Source organism: Ilyonectria robusta, assembly GCF_021365365.1.
Source record: "Ilyonectria robusta strain PMI_751 chromosome Unknown BGZ61scaffold_3, whole genome shotgun sequence".
Lineage (NCBI taxonomy): Eukaryota > Fungi > Ascomycota > Sordariomycetes > Hypocreales > Nectriaceae > Ilyonectria > Ilyonectria robusta.
In genome coordinates, this window is record NW_025764437.1 from 2,117,236 (window position 1) to 2,140,881 (window position 23,646).

The 23,646-nt window shown below is 55.7% G+C and overlaps 5 protein-coding genes across 5 annotated transcripts; 3 read left to right on the forward strand and 2 right to left on the reverse strand.

The window, feature by feature from the left end:
* Positions 1-445: 445 nt before the first annotated feature.
* On the reverse strand, positions 446-899 carry BGZ61DRAFT_443516 (uncharacterized protein). The gene has a single exon (XM_046244879.1). It carries the CDS (start codon positions 728-730, stop codon positions 500-502), a length of 231 nt encoding a protein of 76 aa, XP_046109779.1. The 5' UTR covers positions 731-899; the 3' UTR covers positions 446-499.
* A 612-nt stretch (positions 900-1,511) lies between these two features.
* On the forward strand, positions 1,512-3,776 carry BGZ61DRAFT_133345 (cation efflux protein). The gene is made up of 3 exons (XM_046237182.1): positions 1,512-1,795; positions 1,848-1,931; positions 1,980-3,776. The coding sequence occupies exons 1-3, from the start codon at positions 1,652-1,654 to the stop codon at positions 3,456-3,458; spliced, it is 1,707 nt and encodes a 568-aa protein (XP_046109780.1). The 5' UTR covers positions 1,512-1,651; the 3' UTR covers positions 3,459-3,776.
* A 90-nt stretch (positions 3,777-3,866) lies between these two features.
* Positions 3,867-6,808, reverse strand: BGZ61DRAFT_443520 (uncharacterized protein). Its single transcript, XM_046244880.1, has one exon. It carries the CDS (start codon positions 6,599-6,601, stop codon positions 4,094-4,096), a length of 2,508 nt encoding a protein of 835 aa, XP_046109781.1. The 5' UTR covers positions 6,602-6,808; the 3' UTR covers positions 3,867-4,093.
* A 5,598-nt stretch (positions 6,809-12,406) lies between these two features.
* BGZ61DRAFT_133357 (uncharacterized protein) lies at positions 12,407-14,865 on the forward strand. Its single transcript, XM_046237183.1, has 5 exons — positions 12,407-13,015; positions 13,064-13,380; positions 13,427-13,861; positions 13,913-14,157; positions 14,217-14,865. Exons 1-5 carry the CDS (start codon positions 12,655-12,657, stop codon positions 14,725-14,727), a joined length of 1,869 nt encoding a protein of 622 aa, XP_046109782.1. The 5' UTR covers positions 12,407-12,654; the 3' UTR covers positions 14,728-14,865.
* A 5,967-nt stretch (positions 14,866-20,832) lies between these two features.
* BGZ61DRAFT_133446 (uncharacterized protein) lies at positions 20,833-21,884 on the forward strand. Its single transcript, XM_046237184.1, has one exon. The coding sequence runs from the start codon at positions 21,128-21,130 to the stop codon at positions 21,662-21,664; it is 537 nt and encodes a 178-aa protein (XP_046109783.1). The 5' UTR covers positions 20,833-21,127; the 3' UTR covers positions 21,665-21,884.
* Positions 21,885-23,646: the final 1,762 nt, after the last annotated feature.

The window sequence follows — 23,646 nt, forward strand, 5'->3', positions numbered from 1 at the left end:
CGGAAACCCGATTGGATTTGACGAAGTCCCTTGTGCTCCTCCCCGAACCCGAGTGGAGTGGGTGCTGCATGTGCACGAACGAGTCTCAGTGGTGAACTGGGGCTTTGCACCGAGTACGACTCCCTATGCTGTATGTCGAGGGACAGTCGGAGAACACCGGGCCCAGCCCTGGAGCGTGGGCTTGGGATTGAGACCTAGAACGCAATAACTCGGCTAGAAGTAGATGTGATGTGGAAATGGGTGGAAATGGACCAGCCTGGCCAGGCCCAATGTCTGGGAGTAGTTGACGCTGATCCGTGCAGTCACACACTATCGTATGCACGATGAACTTACACGCACAGCTAGACACAGCTGAACACAGCTAAATACAGCTAGACGAGCTCTGGCAAACGGACAAGTGGACGGAAGGCTTGAGCTAACGTGGCGGAGGCCCTCCCGACCTCTAGTTGGCATGGGCCGTGGGCCGCGGGCCTGCGGTCGCGACCTGGCTGGGTCTCACCTACGAAACCCTTGTCAGCTTTGGAAAGTCTAGCCCGTTTTCCCGTTTTCCCGCTTCTCTCTTTTTTCTTTTTCTTTTCCCTTGAAACGAACGAGCTGTGTGTGCGTGTGGCAGGCTGACGTTTGGGTGGCGGCCGTAGTGGAGGTAGTGGTGGACATTGGTCGCTCGAGGTCCGATCACAGTTGGGTTACTAGAAAGGGTACTTTTACCTTGCAGGTTGCTTGCAGGCATGGCCTGGCCGCTGGGTGTTAGTTGTTAGGTGCTACCTTGTCGCAATGAGCATTGAGTTTCAATAACAACAAGTCCGTTATAGAGAGAGTCGCTGTAGGATACTACCTTGGACAAGTCGCCAATAAGCCACTTCTACATGCGAGGTACTAGCACGGAGTACAGTTTGGAGAGACGCTTCTCATTCGTCTCAGCCTGCTTGTCGTCCGTCATCCATTTGCTTCTGTCTCCTTACGCGATGGCTCTCCATTCCTCGCCACCACCAGAAGCTACCGTCCACTAATTAACCGCAGCTACCGCAACCTTGCTCCGGGGGTGTTGGGGTGGTATTTTTTTTTTTTACTTGCGGCGTTCCAGGTTGCAGTCCAGGTGTTTTCTTTCTTGCACCGTACTTACTTTCTCTGCACACATCTGCATTCTCTTTCTCTCTCTCTTTCTCTCCCTCTCTCTCTCTCTCTCTCACCGACCCACAGCGTCGAGTCTGCTGGTGCCTGGCCAATTACCCGTCCCAGACACCATCTCCTTTGTGCCTTGCAGGGTCCTCCCTTTTGGTATTTTTGTACATTCAGACTACTTTTTCGGGCGCACCCTTGTCTTACTTTGAGCACCGATAGTGTCGATAGTGTCCCTCAGCCGCCCTTGATTCGGTCTTTCCCTCCTGGATCCCTGTTCGAGTCTATTGGCCCAGGTCTTAGTCCGCTGGCCTCAAGTCCTTCCAGGCACTCACTGGCCTGTCCCGGGGCGATCGCTCGGTTTACGTCCGCTCCGTCGCATTCCGTCATCGCAAACCACAAATCTCCCTCCCCGCCCACTACCAAACTCTCCTCTCTCCTCCTCCACCATCACCATCGACATCAGCACCCTCAATCACTGAGCCCGTCGCCATCGCTTCTACGCCGTCGCCGGCACACATAGTCCATCATCATGGGCCTCCTCCAGAAGATGGCGTGGTCCAAGAGCACCCGCATCAAGGTCATGATTGCCCTTGACACGGCCTTCTTCATCCTCGAGCTCACCACCGGTTTCCTCGCCCACTCGCTGGCTCTGATGGCTGATGCCTTCCACATGGTGAGAAACCCCTTGCACGTCGGAATTGCATCGGCGACTGACCAATTACCAGCTCAATGATATCATCTCCCTGATCATCGGTCTCTGGGCTGTGTCGGCCGCGCAAAAGGCCACCACCGACGAGTTCACCTTTGGTGTAAGTTTCCATCCATCAAGCGTCAGCGCAGTGCTAATCCGCCGATAGTGGGTGCGCGCAGAGATTCTCGGTGCCTTCTTCAACGCCGTCTTCCTCATCGCCCTCTGCGTCTCCATCATCCTCGAGGCCCTGACCCGATTCATCGAGCCCCCGGAGATCAACAACCCCCAGCTGATGCTTATTGTCGGTTCCGCTGGCCTCTTCTCCAACCTCGTCGGATTCTTTGTCCTCGGCGGCCATGGTCACGGCCACGGTCACTCCCACGACGACCATGACCACGACGACCACGATCACGCCCACGGCCATTCACACAACCACGCACACGATGAGGAGGAGGGTCGCGCCGGTCTACATTCCCACGAGTCGCCCTCCGAGGAAACGCGCCGCATCCGCTTCGAGGACCACCGTCACACCAGGGACGAGTCTAGTACTGCCGCCAGCCGTCTTTCCCGAGGTCGCGATAAGCGCCGCTCCAGCAAGAGCGGACACTCCCGTCTGGCCAGCATCGAGGACATGAGCATCCACCCTGCCAGTTTCCGCCAAGATATCATCGCCGCGAGCATGGCAACCCCTGGTGATTCAACCAGCGAGAGCGAGTCCGAATTTGATGCTACTTTCATCGCCGAAGAGGATGAGGCGAATGAAGAGTCGCCACTGCTCCAGGGCGTTAAGAAGGGTGGCAGCTCTCTCGGTGCCCACAAACAGCCGGCTCACTCGCACCCAACCATCCGCCGTCCACGACGTGACTCGAGTGTGCACGATGGCCACAACCACACGCTGCCCCAGAAGCCCGGCAAGAAGGGTGGTCACAACCACGACGATATGGGTATGAACGCCATGGTCCTGCACGTCATCGGTGATGCTTTGGGAAACATTGGTGTCATGGCCACGGCTCTCATCATCTGGCTCACCAACTGGCCCGGCAAGCTCTATGCCGATCCCGCCGTCTCGCTCTTCATTACCGCCATTATTCTCAAGACGTCGATTCCTCTTACCCGTGCAACCGCTCGCGTTCTGCTCCAGGCAACCCCCGAACATGTCAGCATCCAAGACATTCGACAGGACATTGAGCGACTCCCATGCGTCATCACCTGCCACCACATCCACGTTTGGCAGCTTTCCGACACCAAGCTCGTTGCTAGCATGCACATCCAGGTTTCCTTCCCTATCGACTCGCATAGTGGCGAGAAGTATATGGAGTTGGCTCGCCGGGCCCGCAAGTGCCTCCATGCCTACGGTATCCACAGCGCCACCATTCAGCCTGAGTTCTGCCTTGACCAGAAGCATATGCAAGCCGAAGAAGCCGCTGCTCTCGCCCTCGACGGAGGTGGCGACGGAAACAAGAACGAAGTCTGTCTCCTGGAATGCATCGAGGACTGCCAGGGCCAAGGCTGCTGCACCAACGTCGAGGCCTCATCCAGAGGCTCGTCGACACGTCGTGCCAGCGACTCGTCACAAGGTGCGAACAGTGCCAATGGACACCAGCATGAACACGAGCATGGACACGATCATGAGCATGATCATTAGAACTTGGTCCCCCTCTGGAACGACTGGTCGCATACTGGTGGACATTCTAGACTCTAGAGGTATCCCAATAGGCACTCACATATCCTTGACTGAGTGTCAGGGGCCATGAGATAGATATTACCTCCCTTCCTCCTTACCGGGCAACTTTTCTAATTAAAAGGGCTGGCGTTTGTGTTTCGGTTGTTTTCTCTGAGGCTGCCAATTTGGGCATGCGTTGAGCACACGGTTATGTTGCTCACAGAAGGGTTATAGTGTACGATAGATGCGCTACACAGTACAACGAGTGTTTCTTTTGTCTTGAATAATGTATGTCTTACTCCTTTTATGAGTGAGGCAGTTAAGGATCGGACTCGGCATTGACACTTCCACTTCAAAAAGCCAGGACAGCGCCATACTTTGAACTGAACAAATTTCTTATTGTTACTTCTTCGCCATTGCACACACGAGACTAAGTTGAGATCTACCACATGTTTTCGGCGTTCTATGTGAGATGTGTATCCCCAATAACCTTTTTAATAACGCGATCTACCCAATCATATACCAATCCCATCCATCTCCTTCCGGCCGTTTTCGATTCGTGAAACATCATAAGTATATACTAAAACAGCGCACGCACAAACATGAGTAGACTGGTTCTATGACTTGGTTGGTGGTGGCGGGGGAGGTGGCAGGACCAACTCCGCCTGGCCACGAACCTCAGCAATACCCTCGACGCCCTTGAAAGAGTACTGCACGCGAAGGGTCTTGTCGCGACCGGGCGCCGGGTCCCAGAAGCCTGGGATGCGACTCTTGCGGACACTGCCGGGGAGGACGAGTTGGGCTCCAGTGTTGCTGGATGAGTCGTCGATCATGGCGGCGAGGGCAATGGTGACGTCGGCGACATGCTCGCCAGCGAGGTTTCCATCCGAGTCCGGGACGCCGTACTTTGCGCTCAGGATGACGAGCCCGCCGAGGGACGTCTGGCGCTTCTGGCGCGCTTCGACCGGCTGCGCGAGGAGGACGGTGACGTTGTCGGCCTCGTAGCGGTTGCGCGCCACGGCGAGGGTGGAAGTCGAGGCCGGGTCCGGACGGGGCGAGCGGCGAGTGCGGGAGCCGGACTTGGAGGCTCGGCTGCGGCGCTGGTGGAGGAACAGCTGAACAGCAGCGAGGCCGGTGAACGGGAGGGCGCCGGCCCAGAAGAAGATGCTCTGAGAGAAGAGGGCTTGCGGGGCGATGAGCAGGGGCACGCTGAGGCGATGGCCGAGACGCGACCAGTACACGGAGAGGTGCAGGCTGTGCAGGCTGACGCCGACCTCGAGGCCGAGACGGGCGAAGCGGCCGACGGACCAGAGGTTGCGGAGAGCCAGGTAGCGGTCTTGGAAAGTGCTAGAGCACAGCTCGACTTCGAGGCGGGCCGAGGACGGTACCGAGGGGTCGGATGGCTCAAAAGAAGGGAGTTGGAACGGGATCGATAGGTTCTTGCTATACCGCACGAAGCCGCCGACCGAAGAGGGAGTAGCGGCCGCAGAGATGGCCCAGGTCCCGTCGTCGCAGGCGTCGAGCTCGTTGTCGAGGCCCCGAATTCCCCTGTCGCTGTTGGGCGAGTCGGAGGAGCCGGGGGCCGGGATGCGCTCCGGAGGTCCGGTCCGGAACCCCACTTCCAGACTCGGGGCCGTCTTCAGGGGGCCCTCTGTGCTGAACATGTTGGGGTTCATCTTGGAGAAGTCGGAATGGAAGGAGTACGAGTCGCTCGATCTCAGCACCCAGTCGCCGGTGTCCACGCGAGCAAACGCCGTGCCCGCCAATGCCGTGCCGCGATACAGGTTCTGCCGCGCGCCGATGGTGAAGCGAGGCGGTGTTCGGGGAAGATGGCGCGACGACTGCACGCTGGCTTCGACGACGGTGGGTTCGCGGAAGTCGGGGATGATGATGTGGTGGTAGATGCGGCTGGTGACGGAGAACTCGGGGAGGATGTCCGACTCGAGCTCGACGGCCGTCTTGAGCCATCGGACCTTGTCTGGAGGAGGCGGCGGTGCGTGGTTCAAGAACTCTTGTCGATATCGCAGCGTTACCAACGGCGAGAGCTTGTTCTCGACGAGCTGAATGAGGCGGTGCCTCGGGATCGTCAAGGGCAGCAGTGGCTGGTAGCGATCGTACAGGAGGGCGGTTGACATGAGAGAGAGGTCACCCGTGACGCCATATACGGAGCCCAACAGGGTGACGGTCGGAGTAGCCACCTCGATTGCCGGCTGAGAGAGACCCTCGGCCTCGTCTTTTTTAATCCCCTTGGACAATGCGAGGCGTTCCAGACGCGATACTTGTGGCTGCATCACATTGCGCAGGGCTGGGACGTCAACCGAGGCAGACTGGCTGAGGGCAAAGTCCAGCAGCTTCAACTTGGACGAACCTCTCTGCCACGGGGGGTTGAGACGATTGGCCCTCAATCTCGTTGCGTCGAGGCGGATACCCAAGTCGGAGCTGGTCTGGACGCCATTTTGCAACCTGTCGCGCACCACCTCCTTGAACGCGGCCTCGTAGCTCGCCGATGCTGCGTCGTCGGGCTCGTCGGCGTCCAGGAACTGGCTCAAGTCGTACTCGGCTCGGCGCGCGGGGTCAATGAGGGCCTCGAAGGCTTCCTGGGCGCGCAGGAACTGCTGGCGGGCAATGGGCCGGAGGTGTTCGGGGTAGCTGTCCGGGTAGAAGAGGAGGAAGAGGCGGTGGTATGCGCGGCGGATCTCGTCCTGCGAGAGGTCGGCGGCGTCCCGCGGGAGGCAGAGGACGTCGTAGTAGTCCCAGTCGGGGAACTCGGAGCCGGGGCCGGAGTCGTCGGGGCCGGAGACGAGGACGCGGTCGGCGGGATCGGTGTCGCCGGCCTCGGAGGCGTTGGTGACCCGCTCGAAGATGGAGCTGCCATCGTCGTCCCAGAGCGCGTACTCCTGGCGGCTTGCGGCAAACTGGTCGTTGAGGGAGAAGCGGGACGAGGGGGCGCGGAGGCTCGGGACCCGGAGGCTCTGGGCGGCGGAGGCCGGGGGACCGGAGGGATACCGCGAGTCGTCCAAGGCGGCCGACGAGCGAGCGGCCGACGAGCTGTGGGTGGTTCCCGCGCTGGACCGCCCGTGGGAAGCACGGTGGCTGCTGCGACGGCTTTTTGAAGATTCGGGCATGGTGGTGATTGCGCCGTGAGGGGTTGTGGGAGCGGGGGAGACGGTGTAGTTGGGAGGTTCCAACGCTCCGACGGGGACGGGACGGGCTGTGACAGAGAGAAGGAAAAAATGAAGCGGAAAAGATACGAAAGCAGAAATGTCACTATCTCGGTTGAAGGCCCTGTCACGCCGTGCCGGACTCGCCAATCACGAGTGCAGCCGTTAACGACGGATTGAGATGGAGACGGCTCGCGCGATCCATTGCCGGTACCGCGAAGGCGGGCGTGCAGACGAGCGGCATCATGCGTGCGTCGCTGTGGGTGGTTACAGCGCTAGGGATGCAGGGGTGCACCCGCTGGACGCAGGCCATTTAGAGTGCGCTCGGCTGCTCCACTCCACTGCAATTGCGATTGCTTCCAGGCGATGACCGCTAAAAGGAGACCGCTGTGCTGGCGAGTTGCAGTCGGCTTTCGCTCCTGCTGAGAAACATTCGGCCATCTTGTCACTCTCGGCTTCTCAGGCTTCCCCCAATATCAGAGAAGCAAATGGTTGGTATGAAAGATGAGTGAAATGGATATTAATGTAAACATTCCCCCACAGATCTGTCATATATCCTTAATGACTCATGGTGCAAACTTGGATCCAGCCAAATACGACGACCAGAAAAGCAACAAGCAACATCTTGGTGATGAAGCCAAACCTCACCTGTGCCATCATGTCCGCTCTCAAGCCAGCGTCAATATCGGCCTGGTTTCCATTGCGTCTTTCCCAGCTCCATTTAGGTACATCTGCAGTTACAAATTCCCGCGGTTTGTGTTTCGTCGCTGTTGGACGGGAATATATGTGCTTTCCTCTCTTGGCCACACGACAGTCAACAGACCCATCTAGTATCTTCCTAAACTAGTACCTTTCGAGCAGCACTCTAACTACCTAGATTCCAGATTCTGCAGGCGTGCAAAGAGCAGTTGTACGGACCGCCAAAGACATGCGAACTCAGTATTTGTACCACTCTCATGAAATGCAGAGAAGTTTTTCTCTGATCAGAGTAGTGGGTCATCATCACCGTTCTGTCAATGGCTGGCCGATTTTCCCCCAGTGCCCAAGCGGCCCCCGAGCCCGAGTTATCATCTGCCTTTTTAACCATCAGCATTTTGAATAAACAAAATGACGGTGCTAAACCGGTACCTTATGATGAATGATATGATGTAGCGACGACTAAGGGCGGAAGGGCCGCCCGTGCTAAAAACACAGGGTTCTCATCAGATCTATCTGAGAGCATATTTACCAAGCTTATCAACCTTGCGATGCCTCTTATTGGCTAGCTGTCTTGTTCGTTGGCATCCAAAAAATGACGACCGAGGTCTCCAATTACGAGGCCGTGGTGGCAGAAAGTAGAGGCCCCTGAACAGAAGGCAAGAATTGGACGGGACCCCGAAGTTTCCTGAGGCTGCGATCCCTTGAATCAACTCGAGGGGACAATCCCGCGTATCTCTGGAGGTTTGCGTTGTCTTCTGGAGAGATCAAAACGTAGCTTGGCCCGTATTGAGTCACCGTCTGTGGAGAGATTGCTTCGTTGCTTGTTCAAAACTGAAACCTGTGTCTCCGCCAGGTAGTTCCGTTCTCGTATTGTTATGACGTGTAGGCCGCAGATGTCACATTAGAATGGATTGTTTAGCAAGACACAGAGCCATTCCGTGAGACCGGTTTGGTCAAGCAAATATGCTTGAGTCAGCCTGATTGACCCAGTTGGTGCCAAACTTGCACAGACAAACTTGGTGAGTCAGGCTTCCTTGGGGTCCTGGAAGCGTCCGTCATCGCGACCCCAAGTATAAAGGGGGCCTAAACCTCCATCAAAGTTCCTCTTCTATCAACCCACAATTCTACCATACATCTTCCCTCTTTATATAAAAGACTTAGAGAAGCACGCCACCCTACAAGCATACCGTCGACGCTGAGACTATCATTCTCGCCCGTCTGGGATGAAGCAGACCTCATCGGTGCGCCGAACGAAGTTTGATCTGCCTCTCCAGGTCGGGGCAAGGCTTCAATAGACACTGTGAGTTCTACACCGAAAATTTCAGGACAAAAATTTCAGGACAAAAGCTGACCATGGCAGACTTGCCCCCCTCCACGGTTTTTGAGAGATGCCAAGCCATCAACCCAGAGCCAGTCTCGTTGACCGTTGCGCCACAAGGTGTACTCCACGTCCAGCGAGTCCCAAGACCTTGAGATGGCCCACTCCGAGGTGAAGGTGGTGGTGAGCGGAAAACGGCTGGAGGCATTGTAATGCTTGGAAGCTGCTCCTGTGGCACACAACATCACATGCTTCTGGCCGCCCCCTACAGACGGTCTCGTCAAGCTTCAGATACCATTGTCCTGGACGAGGCCGGTACAATTTCGAAGGCAGAGTCTCTGCAGGTTTACAAACCGGTTTCCTGATCATCACGGAAGATGGTAACGCCGAGTTAAGAAGTACTTGATACGTGCGAAATATCTACTCCAGAACAGGAAATATATACACGAACGATTCGGTGCCCATTACACTAAGACTGCACTCATCGCCTGGGCTACATCGCCCTCCAACACCAGAACCCGACCATGACGCAAGGGTTTGGCGCCCAACCTTCTGGTCCTTCTCACATACACTGCCTGCTCATATATAATTTGAGACCAGAGAAGCACAAGATTCGGAAGCGGCTTGAGCTGACTGACAAGTTCACCATCAGCAGCAAAGCTCAGCAACAAATGGGTCCAAAACCACCTCAGGCAAGTTGCTCAAGTGCTAGGTGAATACGAAGTCAGGTTTGGCAGCGAGAAAACGGGGATTGGTTGGGTTTCTGGCCATACTCGTATATTTCGAAATAGGCCGAGAGGTGGTAGTCAATCGGGTCGCCGACATGGAGTCCCTGGAGGCGTCCTGGGTCGCCGACACGGCAGAGGACTCATTGTGCCACAGAGAACACTTGGGTATGGCGCAGTGCGTCATCGACGACAAGAGACCACGCGATATCCAACCTGACCAATCTGATTCGAAGGAGGTCCGAAGCTGAGGTGGCGATGCCGAAGAGGGGGCATCCGGGAAGAAGAATGGAAACGACGTCGATGTTCCCATGGTTGAGGCTGAGGCGAACTGAGGCGACGACAGGTACGCTGGCATAATGGATCCTTGTGAGGACGCCCGAGACAGCCGGCGTTTGAGGCTGCTCTGGTATGGACGACGGCGCCAGGTCTGGGTGTTGGGTGCTGATAAGTCACACTGTTCGGGAGGGCCTTGTTGGCAACAACACACAGCTGGCCGGGCTTCGAAACTAGAAGAACATACATCCACTATCCCCGTGTACCTGACACAAAGTTCTTGGGATACAAGGATTGGGGTTGGGATATCGCCTGGAATACCACGAACTTATCCAGAGACCGAGAAGCACCATCATCACACCCTATACACTGGAGCAAACAATGCCTCTGCCAACGGTCACCCAACTCCAATTTCTATATACTACAATCTACGACAGCGGCAAATAAGATTGGTCTGCCTCAAGTGGCCAAAACATCCCTCCTTGGTGGCTCAGTGCATTACATCAGCCCACTACGAAAACCGCTCCATCACCACCATTATACGATCAACCCTCGACAACATGGGCTCCTCTAGGCCCCGCGACCATATCAAAACCAAGCTTGCCGCAATTGATGCTGAGGAGATGCCGTTTATGACGGATGAAACGTTTGAGAATCTACTGACTGCTCTTCATGCTCGTTTCCCCCAACAGGATCACAAGGCCGACTTCACGAAGCTGCAGACGCAACTAACCAGAGTCGATCACCAGGTTGACTCAGAAAACCTGCGAGTGTACATGACCAAGCAATCGGCCAATGAACGGTTCAAGGCGTTGGACAAGGAGGATCATGGAAAGGGACAGGAGGAGCTCCAGAAGGTGCGTCACCAATACGCACTCCAGCAGTTTATAGCGTCTCTGCAGCCACCAGACAATATCGATTTCGACAAACTGCGCACTCAGTATGGCTTTACTGAAGATTTCAAGTTGTATCTGAGTGATCGGGTTCAGCCTCTGAAGCTCTATCAGGTTGCTGGTAAGTCTCCCTTCAAACCAGCCTGTCCGAACTGCCCTCCAACAGGCCTGTTCGAACCCAGAACTGGGAGGAGCAGTGCTCAACCGCTCGCCCCGTCGCATATTTACAGACCCCTGAAAAGCTCGCCTAGGGGACGCACCATGCCCGACACACCCAACATGGGGGTTCGCAGCGTCGCCGCTGGCGATCGATACATCTATACAACATCTATATATTATATGGCCGTGAGCGGAGGCAACAGAATCATGACCAAAGTGAACAGTTCTAGTTTTCGCCAAAAAGCACGAGGATGATGCTGGCCCATCATCGTCACACGCCATTCAGCTCACTGGGGTCAAGAGACCATCCCGCGATGAGCATCCGTCGCGTTTTTCCGCCAGCAACCACATACTACGTTGGTAACGGGACTTGGATCTGGTTTAAGATCAAGAGAAAATCACTGCACAGCGCCAGACCCAGTAGTTGCTAAAACAGTTGTGCCAGCACGCCCTAAAATCCCAGCTCTTCTTCGCACCCGACCAGTCATTTATCACCTAATTCCGACATCCTACATGATATAGCCTGAAGGAGTGGGCAACGCCGCAACCTCCTTCGGGAGGACTGGACGACTGCTGGACAACGAGAATCCGATCAGCGCTCACAACTCGCTGTCCTCGTTCAAAGGGCGCAACTCATGGGGATGATAGCATGCTACGCTCTCAACGCCGTAGAATATGGGCTACATATTCGAGTCATCATCTTGGTTCAGCCGTTTCCAGACTGAGCCAGATGTTCCAATGCCAGTCTCCCGTGGTGGTTTCAGTATTGCGTCGACGGGAACTCCTTACTTCAACAATGTTAGACCGTTCATTATGATTCCCAACTCACCAAACCTCCGAAGCATCGAAGCCTAGGCGGAGGTTCATTTGTCACCCACAAGCCATCTTTGTCATTCTGACGGAGAAGTTGATGGAGCAAATGACACAGATGATGGTACCAGTTCACATTACATGAACAATAACAAGGATCAAGATTATTAGCTAGATGAATCAGAATCTCATGAAACCCGCCTATCAATGGCATTGCAAATAATGATTAATAAATTTATCCATCCTTGAGTATTCTCTTCTCAAGAGGCTAGATTAATCTTATCTCTCTCAATACACAACACTCTTGTTATCCATGTTGTCTATTTTCCGTGGCGATTTACACAGTATCACACCAAACTCCTCAACGCCACAGACATAGATGGCTTCTCTAAATATTACAAGTCTTGATTTTTTTTTATTCTCAGCATGACACTGCTGCTTTCAGCTACTGACGCCAGTTTTGGTAGCGTCAGGCATCGTTATGGCTATCTAATAGGCCAAAGCCAGATAAATACGGTACTGCTGGAACCCAAGGGCTGTGGCACAATCCCAACGGCCAAGTATTATTGGAAATAACACTCATATGGCTTTGGGTCTTGAGAAATACCTCTGAAGTTGATGTCATCTCACGGAGGGTCATCTCGCGTAGGTAATGACATTGCGATCGGGCTTATCCTGTGGCGCCACTGAGCTCTATGGCTGACGCCGATAGTCTAATCTACACCTGAATACCTACTCTAGACCTCTAAAAGACGTCTAAAAAAATTGGGCTGAGCGAGTACGTACTGGCAAATGCCACGGGCCGCGTGATGATTTGTGGCGGTTGGTTGCTCGGCACATTCCAGACCAGCCGCATTTTGTCGTCATGTTTCTTGCGACCTCCACAACCAGCCATTTTGTATTTTGGACTCACCAGTCGCAGAGCCGTCATCATCCGACACGACGTCGCATCCGCCAATATCAAGATACCCCAGCCAACCGCATATTGAAGCAATCAACAGCCGGTGGAAATTGACCGCGACTCCTGCACTACTGCCCTCTTCCGCGAGTAACGGCCCAACATCCCCGCCTCAGCGTGCCAGCCCAGTTCCAGCCGCAGGTGCAGATGATGCGAGGCTCTCGGCCACTCGTCCTGAGATGTCGATGCCCTCCGACGCAAGTCCAGCCTCCCAGCCTCGATCCAGCTTCCAGGGCGTGAAGCGAGAGCTGGAGGCCGACGATGACACGGAATTGCATCGCCCTCTCAAGCAGATGCCTGCACTGAGCACCAGCTCTCACTCAGTCGACGTCCAAGCCTCCGAGTTCATTCAGGTTGAGCTCAACCAGAGCAAGGACCTCTTGCGCAACAGACGAACTATCCTCGAAGCTGCTCTGGAATTTGTCAATCGTGTTTCCCACCAGTCCAATGAAGCCACCATGGTGGAGGAGGCAATGTGGGTGGGCTATCCATCACCATTACCACCTTTTGCTCCAGAAACACTGGTATTGCTACTTCGAGGTGAATCCATCGATTATTTCTTTAAACAACCTCTAACAAGACTATTAGAGATGTCAAATCGTTCCGCAAGCTCAGACAAGACCGTATTTCCGGACCACATCCTCCCCAAAACACTGGAGAAGATGGGCACTGCTCTCATCAACAACACAGTGAGCGGCCAAACTCTGATAGAGTATGAAGCTTGTGTCCACTTCAAGACCTTCGTCTTGTTTAGCATGTGGCCTCCCCTTGAAGGCGATGATCCACTCAAGAAGCATATCAAGGCTTCCAGGGATAGACACCGCGAGCTCATGTCCCGGGCCCTGAACAACATCAGCGTCATGGCTCAACCGACGTTCGGTCTTTGTCAAGCTCTAGTCTGTGGTGTAAGTACAGCTCCTTTCTATTCTAGTGCCTCTTCTGAAGAACCAGGCCGTATTTCTGCAACTCAACGGCGACACTTCCAGGAGTTGGAATCTGATCGCCTTTGCTTGCCGTGTTCTGGTCGCCCTTGGCTACCACAAGCCAGAAACCTCGGCGCGTCCTCCGCAGACCGACAGGGAGTATGAGATCCACGGTTGCATATTCTGGTGCTTTCTCATGGATCGACTTCTCTCCATGCATCTCGGACGGCCGCCATCCCTGCCAAGCCTGGAGATGAACAGAGCGTGGCTGTCCCATCCGGATTTCCCTGCCCGCCTGGTTGCAATCGCCGATCTCCTGGGCGATTTTGCATGCATTCAAGACGCGGTCCTGGCTTGGAGAGAGTCGACCCCTCAGATGAGGAGGCAGGATGGGATTACAGCAAACATGTCCATCTCCGCTACTCAACAACGAATGAGGAGCATATTCACCAAGATTGACAGAGTCAGTTGTCACATTGTCCAAGTACTGGCACGTAAATCCTAACTACCCTAGCTTCGGCATATCCTCTTGAATCAAGGTGCAGATCCCCTTATGATCTGCTCGCTTGAATTCCCGTATTACTCTCTCGACACGGCAATCCTTCGACTAAGTCCATACGTCGCCTCTGACCCGGAGATACGCCAAAGGTGTCTGACTTCCGCCCGCAACGCGCTGGTTGCCCTGTCCTCGCTACAAGAGTGGGAATTGCACAATGACGAGCCCGCAGCTAATGAAGAATATCCCACATTCCTCGCTTGGTAGGTGCTGCTGTGAACATTCCTGTTGGGTTCTCGGGATAACCGTTTTGTCTACTTAGGACGATTCATGCGTATCCACTCTGCCCATTCTTCGTCGTTTTCTGCAATGTCGTTAGTACATCATCGGTACAAGACTTTCAACTTATACACAAAGTCACATGCGGATTCGCTCGGTACGCCTCTGGGAACAAGGGAGTTGGACGACTCCACGACCTTTTCTCCAAGTTGGTCGATCTCTGCCGGCCTTTGTTCCAGCCACCTAGCGAAGCCTCGTCGCCGCCGCAGACACGAACAGCCCAAGGACCGCGTGGGCCGCAACAGTTTGGAAACACAATCAACCCGGGAAGAGCTAGCGGGTCTTTCACTCTCCATAATGTTCCCCAGGAAAATACCGCCGTTCTTCAGCAGGACTACGCGTTGAGCATATATGCTGGCAAGACCAGCAGCGTGCCCCGAACAGGGACAGCATTCACGGAATTTGGCACTAATACCTCGTCGCTGTGGGCCGAGGACACCATGATAGGTTTGTTTAATTACGAGCCGAGCTTGAGTTGGCTTAATGGAGTGTGACTGAATATGGAGTGATTGAGATGAGGTTGCTGATGGTCGGCATAGTGATTCCTGCGCGGAGGAATACGTCTCGTGTGACGGTTCTTATGACCTGGACTTAATACCTCACCATTAACAATCAATGCCACTCAACTAAACAAACGTGAAACATGCATTGCAACTTCATAGTTGCATCAAACCTGGGGACTTGTAGATGACCTCGAAACCCACCGGGGTTAACAAACAGCCTTGGGCGATATGCTACAGGGTGGCACAGCTTGAAGTGCGCATTCGACATGTCGCAAAGATGGCCATACCGGATCTGTATACCACAAGGCAGTCATAAACAAAGTGCTCCATCGCGCATGATGACAGCCCCAAAGTCCTGGGAGATGGCTGCATCACGGGGCCAAACAGACACGCATGGTGCATATGTCAACACCAGTCGCGAACATCACCACAATCACTGCAAAGACATTCATTGGAGCCACGACAACAAGTCCCAAGCGCATGAACGACGCCAATCACCTCGTCGATCTGGGCCGTATTCGGGCGACCCTAGCAGCGGCGCACAAGAGAGGAAGTCGGCCGCAGGCTAGGGTCGAGCTGAAAACATGCATCTTGCATCCCCCAAACCGCAAAGGCCCGATGGCATTGGTCGCCGAACCCTGACCGCCCGGTCTGAGGCCGCGGTGCTGAGATGCGGCCGGCATAAGCCTGTTGGTTCGTCGCCTTCTCTGACCCTCCATCTCGTTCAACCCCGGGCGCTTCGACGGCGGGAGCCAATGCATCCCTGTGTTGCGAGGTGTGCGAGTGCAACTGGAGGTTCCGAATCACTCACTCACATCGCGGTATCCGTATACAGAACACAGCCCAACACACAGCACACAACACACAACACACTCCAATAGTCAAGCCAAAGACGGCACGGCAGCTGGACGGGATGCTGCCACCCGTCATTTCGACGTGCCGCGGGCCGGGGCGCATCCCGCCCGTCTCCCTCGCTTGCCCTGGCCGTCTTCAGCGAATTGCTTTCTTTTCCCCAGCTGTGCCGTATTACGACGGGTTGCAAGCCCGGTCTTGTTTCCTAGGGAGGATATTATTCGACAGGGCCGTGTCGCGCAACAGCGGTCAAGTGAGCAACGTCGTACTGCGGCTCAAAGGCGCGTGCGAGTTGCACAAGAAATGTCCTGGATGAGGCAGCATGTATGCGATGCGTGCATGTATTGGCAGTATTCGGCGTTGGTCCCATGCAATGGTCATCGCCTGGCCGACAATCCCTCCGTTCCAGCCCTATCAAAGCGCTGCGGTCATCGCCAGGGGCAGCCAGACCGAAACTACGGCGTAGAGTTGTACTGACGACATGGGGGTTCCGCTGAGTGGAGGCCGGGGTGAGCGAGATGAGGTGCGGCATCTACAGCCACCAAGACGGCTGCGACTTTGCCATCACCGTCCAAGTCTGAGCCGGTTCTGGACGGGAGCAAGGCTGCCCTGCTAGAGAGGCGACGGAGGCCCGAAATTGCGCCTGTGCCGGCTCCTATTCCAAGACAAGCTGGCTCTTGGCTCTCCCCGCGTGGGCTGCGAGGCGCGGGACGGCGTCGAGTGCGCGACTCCACGCTGTCGGTGACCCGACTATAATGGCCCGATTTTAAGATTCCTTCACGGGGCTGTAGCAATCTTCGATGCAATCGCTGGGGATCGACGCTTTGGCCGTGGCCGACGGTAGTTTATTGAGCAAGATGGGACTGTTGGCACGTATAGGAGATTGCAGATTGCAAGCACCTCCCACGCATCGGTTTCAGCTGCGCCGAAGCTGTTTCCTATCAGCTCTCTCACCTGCCCGGACTAGCCTGTCCGGATTAATTAGTACACATATTTGGAGACGGGAAGTGCATCGGTTGGGTCGCGAGTACCACTAGACTCATTGTAGATGCAGTACTGTAGTACTTTGTACGTGCCTCCCACCAAGGATGGAAGCCCTGCGTCGCGTCCAGAGGAACCCAGGAAATATTGGCCCAAAGCAAAGCAAGGTTTCGACGGACTGGGCAAACGCAATCAACTTGGCGCCCGGTCTTGACATTTAAGCGGACTCTGAGGCCCTATCGGAGAATTCGTTCTCCAGCCCCCCGATATTGACATCCCCTAATTGACTTGTTCGTGATGAACTTTTGAGGACCGAATTACACGAGCGGGCGAGATCCAGGTTGATGTGCAGATAGGGCCAAGTAGACGGTCAAGCTACTGCGGCGCGGTCTGCAGCGGCCCATGCAGGTGACCGTCTTTCCTTGATCAACACCATCATTGTCAACAAACAATATTGGCAAAGGCCATGGTGGGTGGTGTCGGCGAACAGCAGCCTTACGCGTGTCAGACGCGTTGAGTGCGCCGATCAAGGATCCAAGACAACCCTGGTGTTTGTGTTGGTGGCTTGCATCCACCACAAGAACTATCAGATGAGGCTCGATCTAGGCCTCAATCGTCTGACGACTGAAAGCATAGAGCGCGCCAATTAAGGTTGCCCAGACCCCTAAGAGTTGATGATGCGAGATGGAATGATATGGTGATACGCAGGCGCCGCGCCGTGAGACGCCAACACGCTCAAATACTTGCTCTTTTGGTCGTAGATCTCCAGTAATAATCTTGATTGCTCCCGGAAGGGCCAAGAAGCTCGAGCTGTCTCAACCCCAAACAAACCTACGCTAGCCAGCACGTCACCGTCGAGCCGGCGTCCAAGAAACGTACGATTCGAAGCCACAGCACGCGAGGGATCGCTGAATACTCCATCCAGCACCGCCCACGCACGCCGCAATCGCGAGATGCGTAGAATTAGCAGTTATCATTCTGAGTTATCATTCTGCGATCCAGTCTCTCAACTCTGAAGGCTTCATCGGCAACTTTACCCTTGCAACCACCTGCCCAGTTTGGGCGCTTGCACCATCAACATGAACGAACCCCACAGTTGATCCTGGCCGACTAGCATTAGCATGCCTTGCGGTGATGAACCAGGGCGATAGTACGTATGACCGCTGCACGAACCCAGTTTTAAACAGGGGGACCCGGTCCAGGCCTTCGAACCCAGATCGCGAAATCTCGCCATCCGTCGCTCAATTTGGGCCTTTCTTCTCGGGAATTGGTTGTGGAGGTCGCAGCTGGACAGGGAAGCATTCAAGGTGTCGTGTATTCATCCAGTGACATCGCTGAAGATGTGGCGGGGATAATTGAAGCGGGCCTGGCGCAGCCATGTCTGAGATGGGCTCGGCGTCGCCTGTGTTGGTCATCGAATGCGCTGAAGATACCAGCTATCTCAAAAAAGCAAATAAGGCTGAGCTTCAAGCCAACCAAAAGCGCGCTTCGATCGCATAAGCAAGGTTCTGCCCTGTTTCTCGGGCTGATTTGTACGCCAGTGCAGATATTGACTTCGTTTCTACACCCATCCGGCCTCAACCAAGCCGATGCTTCTCTTTCTTGTCCCGTGGCCTCGTCAAAGCGCCTGGAGAGGATTCCGAGAAGTGGACCAACTTCCGGTAGGATCCGGAAATGGAGATCTTGGGGAGCGGGTGCAACAATGGAGTCCGATATGCGATTGATTGACTCCTCAACTTTGAGAGATTTCTTGATCGTCTTGGTTGAGATATTGCCTCCGGCTTCGGAACGCCCTGTCGCTCAGGGGAAACAAGATGGTGTTGACAAACCCAGATCTATTCTTAACCGTCTGTAAGAGTTGATCTCCATGCGCTAGCATCCAATCGCCACACGCATCCCTGGGAGGGAACCTGTTCGCGCCAACACGTAGATACCAATGCCGGACTCTGGTTGGATGCTCGGGATGCCCATCTCTCACTGCCTCCCTTCAACTGCATCTTTCAGCTGGGGATGGGCGAGGCTTCTAGCAAGGCCTCCACTTAACCCCGCTCCAACGAGTGGTAGGGTTGGCTTGCGTGACTTGAGACCAGGGGTTCCGCTCGCAAGGAGCCAACGCTGCATCCCCGCGTCATGGTGAATGGATGCGGATGCATGTCACCAATTCCGATTTGGGCGCTATTTTTCGTGTCCTCGGGCCATGGCTGGAGATGGCTACTCGTCAGCATTTCCCAATTGATCATCCCTCTAGCCATCGCGGATGTCTCTCTCGGTGCTCCTCCGCGCTGCCCATGCCAATGCTGCCTTTGACGACGGTGACTCCACCGGTCCGTGGCAACTCCTCCACTGCCCGGTGGCAATGGGCGCCTAAGTAGCTCCTTGGGTGAGACGAATGACGACCACGAGACACCGCATCATGACTTTCATGGACACTGTCTTTGTCAATCGCCAAGTCTCATGATTACATCCCCTGTTCGCGTTGGCTCTGGCAACTTGACAGCCCGGAACAAGCGGAGGCACCACTTGGTAGGCCGGGAGGCCGTGTACTGCGGCCGGGCCATGGGCTACCGAGTCGACGACATGTGAGACGCTAGAATCTACACGACACCGAACCGTTGTCTGGGCCGCTTGGCCGTTCGTAGCTTGGTACATGGCATGGACACATTGAGTTCGCGAAGTGCATCGCACAGGCCTTGGTCCATTAACCAAATTGGCCAATGGTGCCGCGTACTTGCATCCCCGCAAACCTGAAGCGGTTGAAGGGATGCTGTGACTCGGGGTTGTGGTAATAGCCTGGCGCTTTCGAAACATCAAGGTGACGAGTGCAAGCTGATGTCGCGCGTCCGTGGCCCATGAGGCGGGTACGTCGTTGTGCTGCGTCAAGGAATTTAACCCGTCGCTCCCGTGTTCGGCTCTGCGAGTACCCGATTCTGTAATGCGATGTGAGCAAGCGTCCAGGTCCCGCGTTTCTCAAACAGAGCAGTAGCAAATGCCATGAGCAGCATGTTGGGTGTGCCTCAATTGGGAAGCTCAGCAGCTCGGCCCTTGCTGGTTGACGGGGACCCAGGCACAAAGGAATGAATGAATGTCCGGGCGCCAACAACCTAGCGAAGTGTAACCAAGGGCCAAGACTAGCAAACAGGCATCACGTCGACGAAATGCCTCGACGCCATCCCAGCCTCCGTCAGCCCATTCAACTCCCTGGCTGAGCAAGCTTCCGAGGACGCTGATGTCCCATCACAACCCATATATCGTAGTCGCCGTCGGAATCCGAGGCATTTGCCACTGACCGCTCCGGTTGATCGTTCTTCAGTTTCGTTTTCGCGTGCGCGGGGTTGGTGGAATTCCACTCGTCTCCAGCCCCCCGGCGGAATTTTGGTGGCGATGGATACTTCGGATAGAAAGACCCAGGCCAAGACTGAGTCAATTCCTGAGCGGTGACCGTCGCCATGGAAGCTTCACCACGGAAACGCGGTGCCAGATGAGAGAAAAACGAAGGGAAAAGGCGCGGAGAAGAGGGGAAAGGGAAAATTTTCGTGTCATTGTCCTGCCAATGAAGAAAAAAAAAATGCAAAAGGCCGTTTTCCCCTCATCCTGCACAGCAGTGGTGATGGAGTCGATGGGCCTCTCGTGCAGTAGATGGAAGACCGAGTGGGTTCCATTTTTTGGGTTCCGGTTGCATTCAGAGCCTAGACGACGACATGGCTCAGAGGGGCCATGGGTCGGTCAGTCGGTCTGAGCGGGCGTTGGGCGTCGCTGGGGTGAAGAAGTGGATGGAGACAAGAGTCTGGGCTCTAGGCTCTGGGGCTCTGGGTGTGAATTTTTTGCAGCTTGCTTAGGTAGGAAACGAGGCTTGCATTGCATTAGCATAATCATCACCAGTCACAATGAACGAGTTGAGCAACCGCACTTGCCGTGCTCGCCCTGCACAAGACCAATCTCCCTTCGGCGTCAAGGTCTGAATAAGAGGCGCTGTGGCGCGTACGGTGGCGGGTACAGTGGCGGGTACAATGGCGTGTGGGGTGCACCAGCCTCAAGTAGGGCGACGGTCAGACGTTACAGGCTCATTTCCCGCGCGACAGCGCGTGTTGGACGCCCGAGGGTGTCGTCAGTTGACGGGAACCCCACCTTGTGGAAAGCTTCTCGAACGTCATCGCGCTTAGTGTCGCCAACGTGGGGCCGTGGGCACGTGCACCCGCGTCGGTTTTGTGCAAAGAGCCGCAAGTTGGGTCGGGGACGAGGAGGTCCTCCTTGCACCCGCTCCACTCAACCGCGGGCGTCTCGTCTGGGCGGAGGGGGGTTGAACCATCGTCACGGGCCGGTTGCAGGACCAAAGTCCACTTCCGGGCCACTTGGTGGCATTTTCAAGTCTTCGACGGGTCACGGTGGATGGAGTTCGGGGCGGACACTGCGGACACTGCGGGCTGTGACGGCTTCGGCGGGCTTCGGGCACTGCCTGCGACCAACGACAGCAATTCTGTTGATAATTCGGGGGGCGTCTGCTCTTGTCTCAGGCCATGGGGTCTTTGCCCAGCCGCCAGGATGACCCTTTGATGCTTTGATGTCACGCCGCCTGCCCCGAACCAGCCTAATTAACCACTCGCCCGGCTGGTCCCTGCACCGCAAACAGGCCTCAAGGACCGAGGATCAAGTCTTGGTTCTGAGGCCAGCCAGTGGGCAGACGACTCCAGGCAGAAACTGCGGCGGTGACGGCGTCGTTGCAGAGGTAACGGGCGGAGGGTCCTGCTGCACAGCAATGGGGGCCGTGGCGGACCGCCCCAGAAACTCCGTCGAAACCAGCCTCAAAGGCGTCGAAAAATTCTCTCTCTCCCCTCACACTTTGCCTTACTGGTCGCTGCCTTCACGCGTCCTGCAGCAAACCCATGTACGCGGACGTGTTGCGACGTGCAAATCAATTAAAAGGCTCGTGTGCCTCTGGGGTCCGGGGGGCGTCTTTACCGCCAGAGACAAGACATATTCTCAGTCAATGGGGGTTGGGAATGGGACCGGGACGGGGTTTGAGCTTAGGTTTTGGCGCAGCCCGAGGCGGAGTGTACTTCGTAATTTGTACACAAGTATCGACGCTCCGACGGTGTAGCGAGGCGAGGGACAATGCATCCCCAGAACAAAGAAAACCCGGCCAACCCGGGTGAACCGCGTAGAGGGCTGTGATCAGTAGCCGAAACCCAAGGTTCCGGCTCGGAGATGGAGCTGTCTCGTCCCCTATACTTCACAGCAAGGGGCCAGTGATGAAAAGCAAAGTCATATTACGACTATACTATATTTACTTCTCTAGGTGTTGGTCGGGAGCCCAGGATCAGTGGAACGTCTGAGATGTCTTTGCCACGAGCCTTAGCCTTAAAGTGCTTGCACATCCCGACTCCCAACAGAGAGCAGGGGTGCTGTTCTCATTCGACAAGTGATGGCACTTAGTCTGCAGGGTTATGCACGCCTGCCGCTGTTTAGGATCCCGGGCGCCTTGTGCGGCGACTCTGCCCGTATTGCCAAGGTACTTCGTAGTCTGTCGCAGGTGGGTGAGAAGAAAATGGAGACCAAGCTCCAACAACCCGTGTCACGGGGAGCGCGCCGTCATTAGACTTCTCGGTTTACAGCAGGCCGCTGCGGTTCTTCCCGGACTTTGGAGTTGAGAGTTTATGAGCTGAATAGACCGCTGGCCCGCCAATGCAAGGCGACTCGAAGCAAGGAGAGCCAAGAGTCTCTTGTGGAATGGGTCTTTGTTGCAAAACTAGCATCTGACTCTCCGCCTCTTTTCGCATGCGAGTTGATACTGGTGGATTGGATGGAACTTGGCCGTGAATGCGGGGCAGCACTAGCAGGGCTTAAGTGGTTACAGGGCACTAGGTTTCCACGCCGAGCGCTCAGTGCTGGGCGGCGTCACGGCGTCACCCACCAACGGCAGCGCCTTACGTCACGCGAGGGATGGGCTGGTTGCTGATGTGAGGATGCAACGTGTGTGAGAGGCTCTTCACACAAGAAAGTCGGGTTTGAAGTTGATTTGCCTGCCTCGGTCAGCCGGCGCAGGGCGTCGAATACTACGGTGCGTACATACCACCTACATTCCATGGGTCCCTTCGCCGACTAGAGGTGGAGCCGGTTGCTCTGAGGACTGGCGTAACCACCGCAGCATGCCGCTTTGCCACCTGTCTGAGTTCCCTATTCGGGTCTGTCACTTGTCTTGACCGCAGCCAGGCCAGTGCGGCGTACAAAGGCACTACTACAGATACAAGACCACCGGACGGTGGTACGATAGATGAGGTCTTTGGGCATGGAGGCCAGGCAGGCCGTCCGGGGCCGGGCATAACAGAAACGGAAAACACCAACACACAACGGCCGCAGAACAGGCCCCAGCAGGCATCACCTCCTGTTTTGCACATGGACGATCGTCGGGAGGTAGTGGCTCATGCAGCCCCTCCAGAAACGTGGCTTGAGTCTTGATTCGGGTCTTGATTTGGGTCTCTCGGCGCCGTGGAGGCGGGTTGCCTGGTGGCCGTGTCTCTGGGCCTGCCCCCGGCCTGGGACGTGTCGCAGCCAGTGAGTGGGGGCACGTCAAGCACAACTCTGAGAGGCAGACGGCTGCAAAGGTGAATCCACAAAAATTGTAGTCACGACGACGTCCGCTTCTGGCCGCGAGTCCGGGGTTGAGATCCATGAGCGACATCGACTTCCTTGTTCCCTGTGGTTGCCGAGACTCATTGGATCATTGGCTCGGGAGGTGGTCCTCTCGCCCCCCCGCGACGAGCCACCGACGACGGTAGGGAACGCCATCGGCCAATTCCCCAGTCTCTCGATTCAGCCTGTGCGAGATGCCGGACAGAGTTCGAGCTATATACACCATTCTTAGAGCTATGGGAGTCGACGGCCTGGGCAAGCAACCTCGGAGCTTCAGCTCGCCTGAGACACACGGCTAGCTCGAGTCTGGCTGGCTCTAGGCGGTCGACCTTGAACACCACTGGACCTTGGGCGGCCAGTAGCCGAACGGGGCGAGGCCGAAAGTCTCTTTTGGCAGCGTAAGCCGGAGGGGCCACGCCGAGCCGAAGACCGCAGCGCCGCAACGCCCTG

Coding starts and splice junctions, on each gene's coding strand:
- BGZ61DRAFT_133446 (XM_046237184.1), top strand. CDS start 21,128: ATGTCACGCCGCCTGCCCCGAACCAGCCTAATTAACCACTCGCCCGGC.
- BGZ61DRAFT_443520 (XM_046244880.1), bottom strand. CDS start 6,601: ATGCCCGAATCTTCAAAAAGCCGTCGCAGCAGCCACCGTGCTTCCCAC.
- BGZ61DRAFT_443516 (XM_046244879.1), bottom strand. CDS start 730: ATGCCTGCAAGCAACCTGCAAGGTAAAAGTACCCTTTCTAGTAACCCA.
- BGZ61DRAFT_133345 (XM_046237182.1), top strand. CDS start 1,652: ATGGGCCTCCTCCAGAAGATGGCGTGGTCCAAGAGCACCCGCATCAAG. Junction 1,796..1,847: donor TGGCTGATGCCTTCCACATG/GTGAGAAACCCC, acceptor ACCAATTACCAG/CTCAATGATATCATCTCCCT. Junction 1,932..1,979: donor CCGACGAGTTCACCTTTGGT/GTAAGTTTCCAT, acceptor ATCCGCCGATAG/TGGGTGCGCGCAGAGATTCT.
- BGZ61DRAFT_133357 (XM_046237183.1), top strand. CDS start 12,655: ATGTCGATGCCCTCCGACGCAAGTCCAGCCTCCCAGCCTCGATCCAGC. Junction 13,381..13,426: donor GTCAAGCTCTAGTCTGTGGT/GTAAGTACAGCT, acceptor CTGAAGAACCAG/GCCGTATTTCTGCAACTCAA. Junction 14,158..14,216: donor TATCCCACATTCCTCGCTTG/GTAGGTGCTGCT, acceptor TTGTCTACTTAG/GACGATTCATGCGTATCCAC.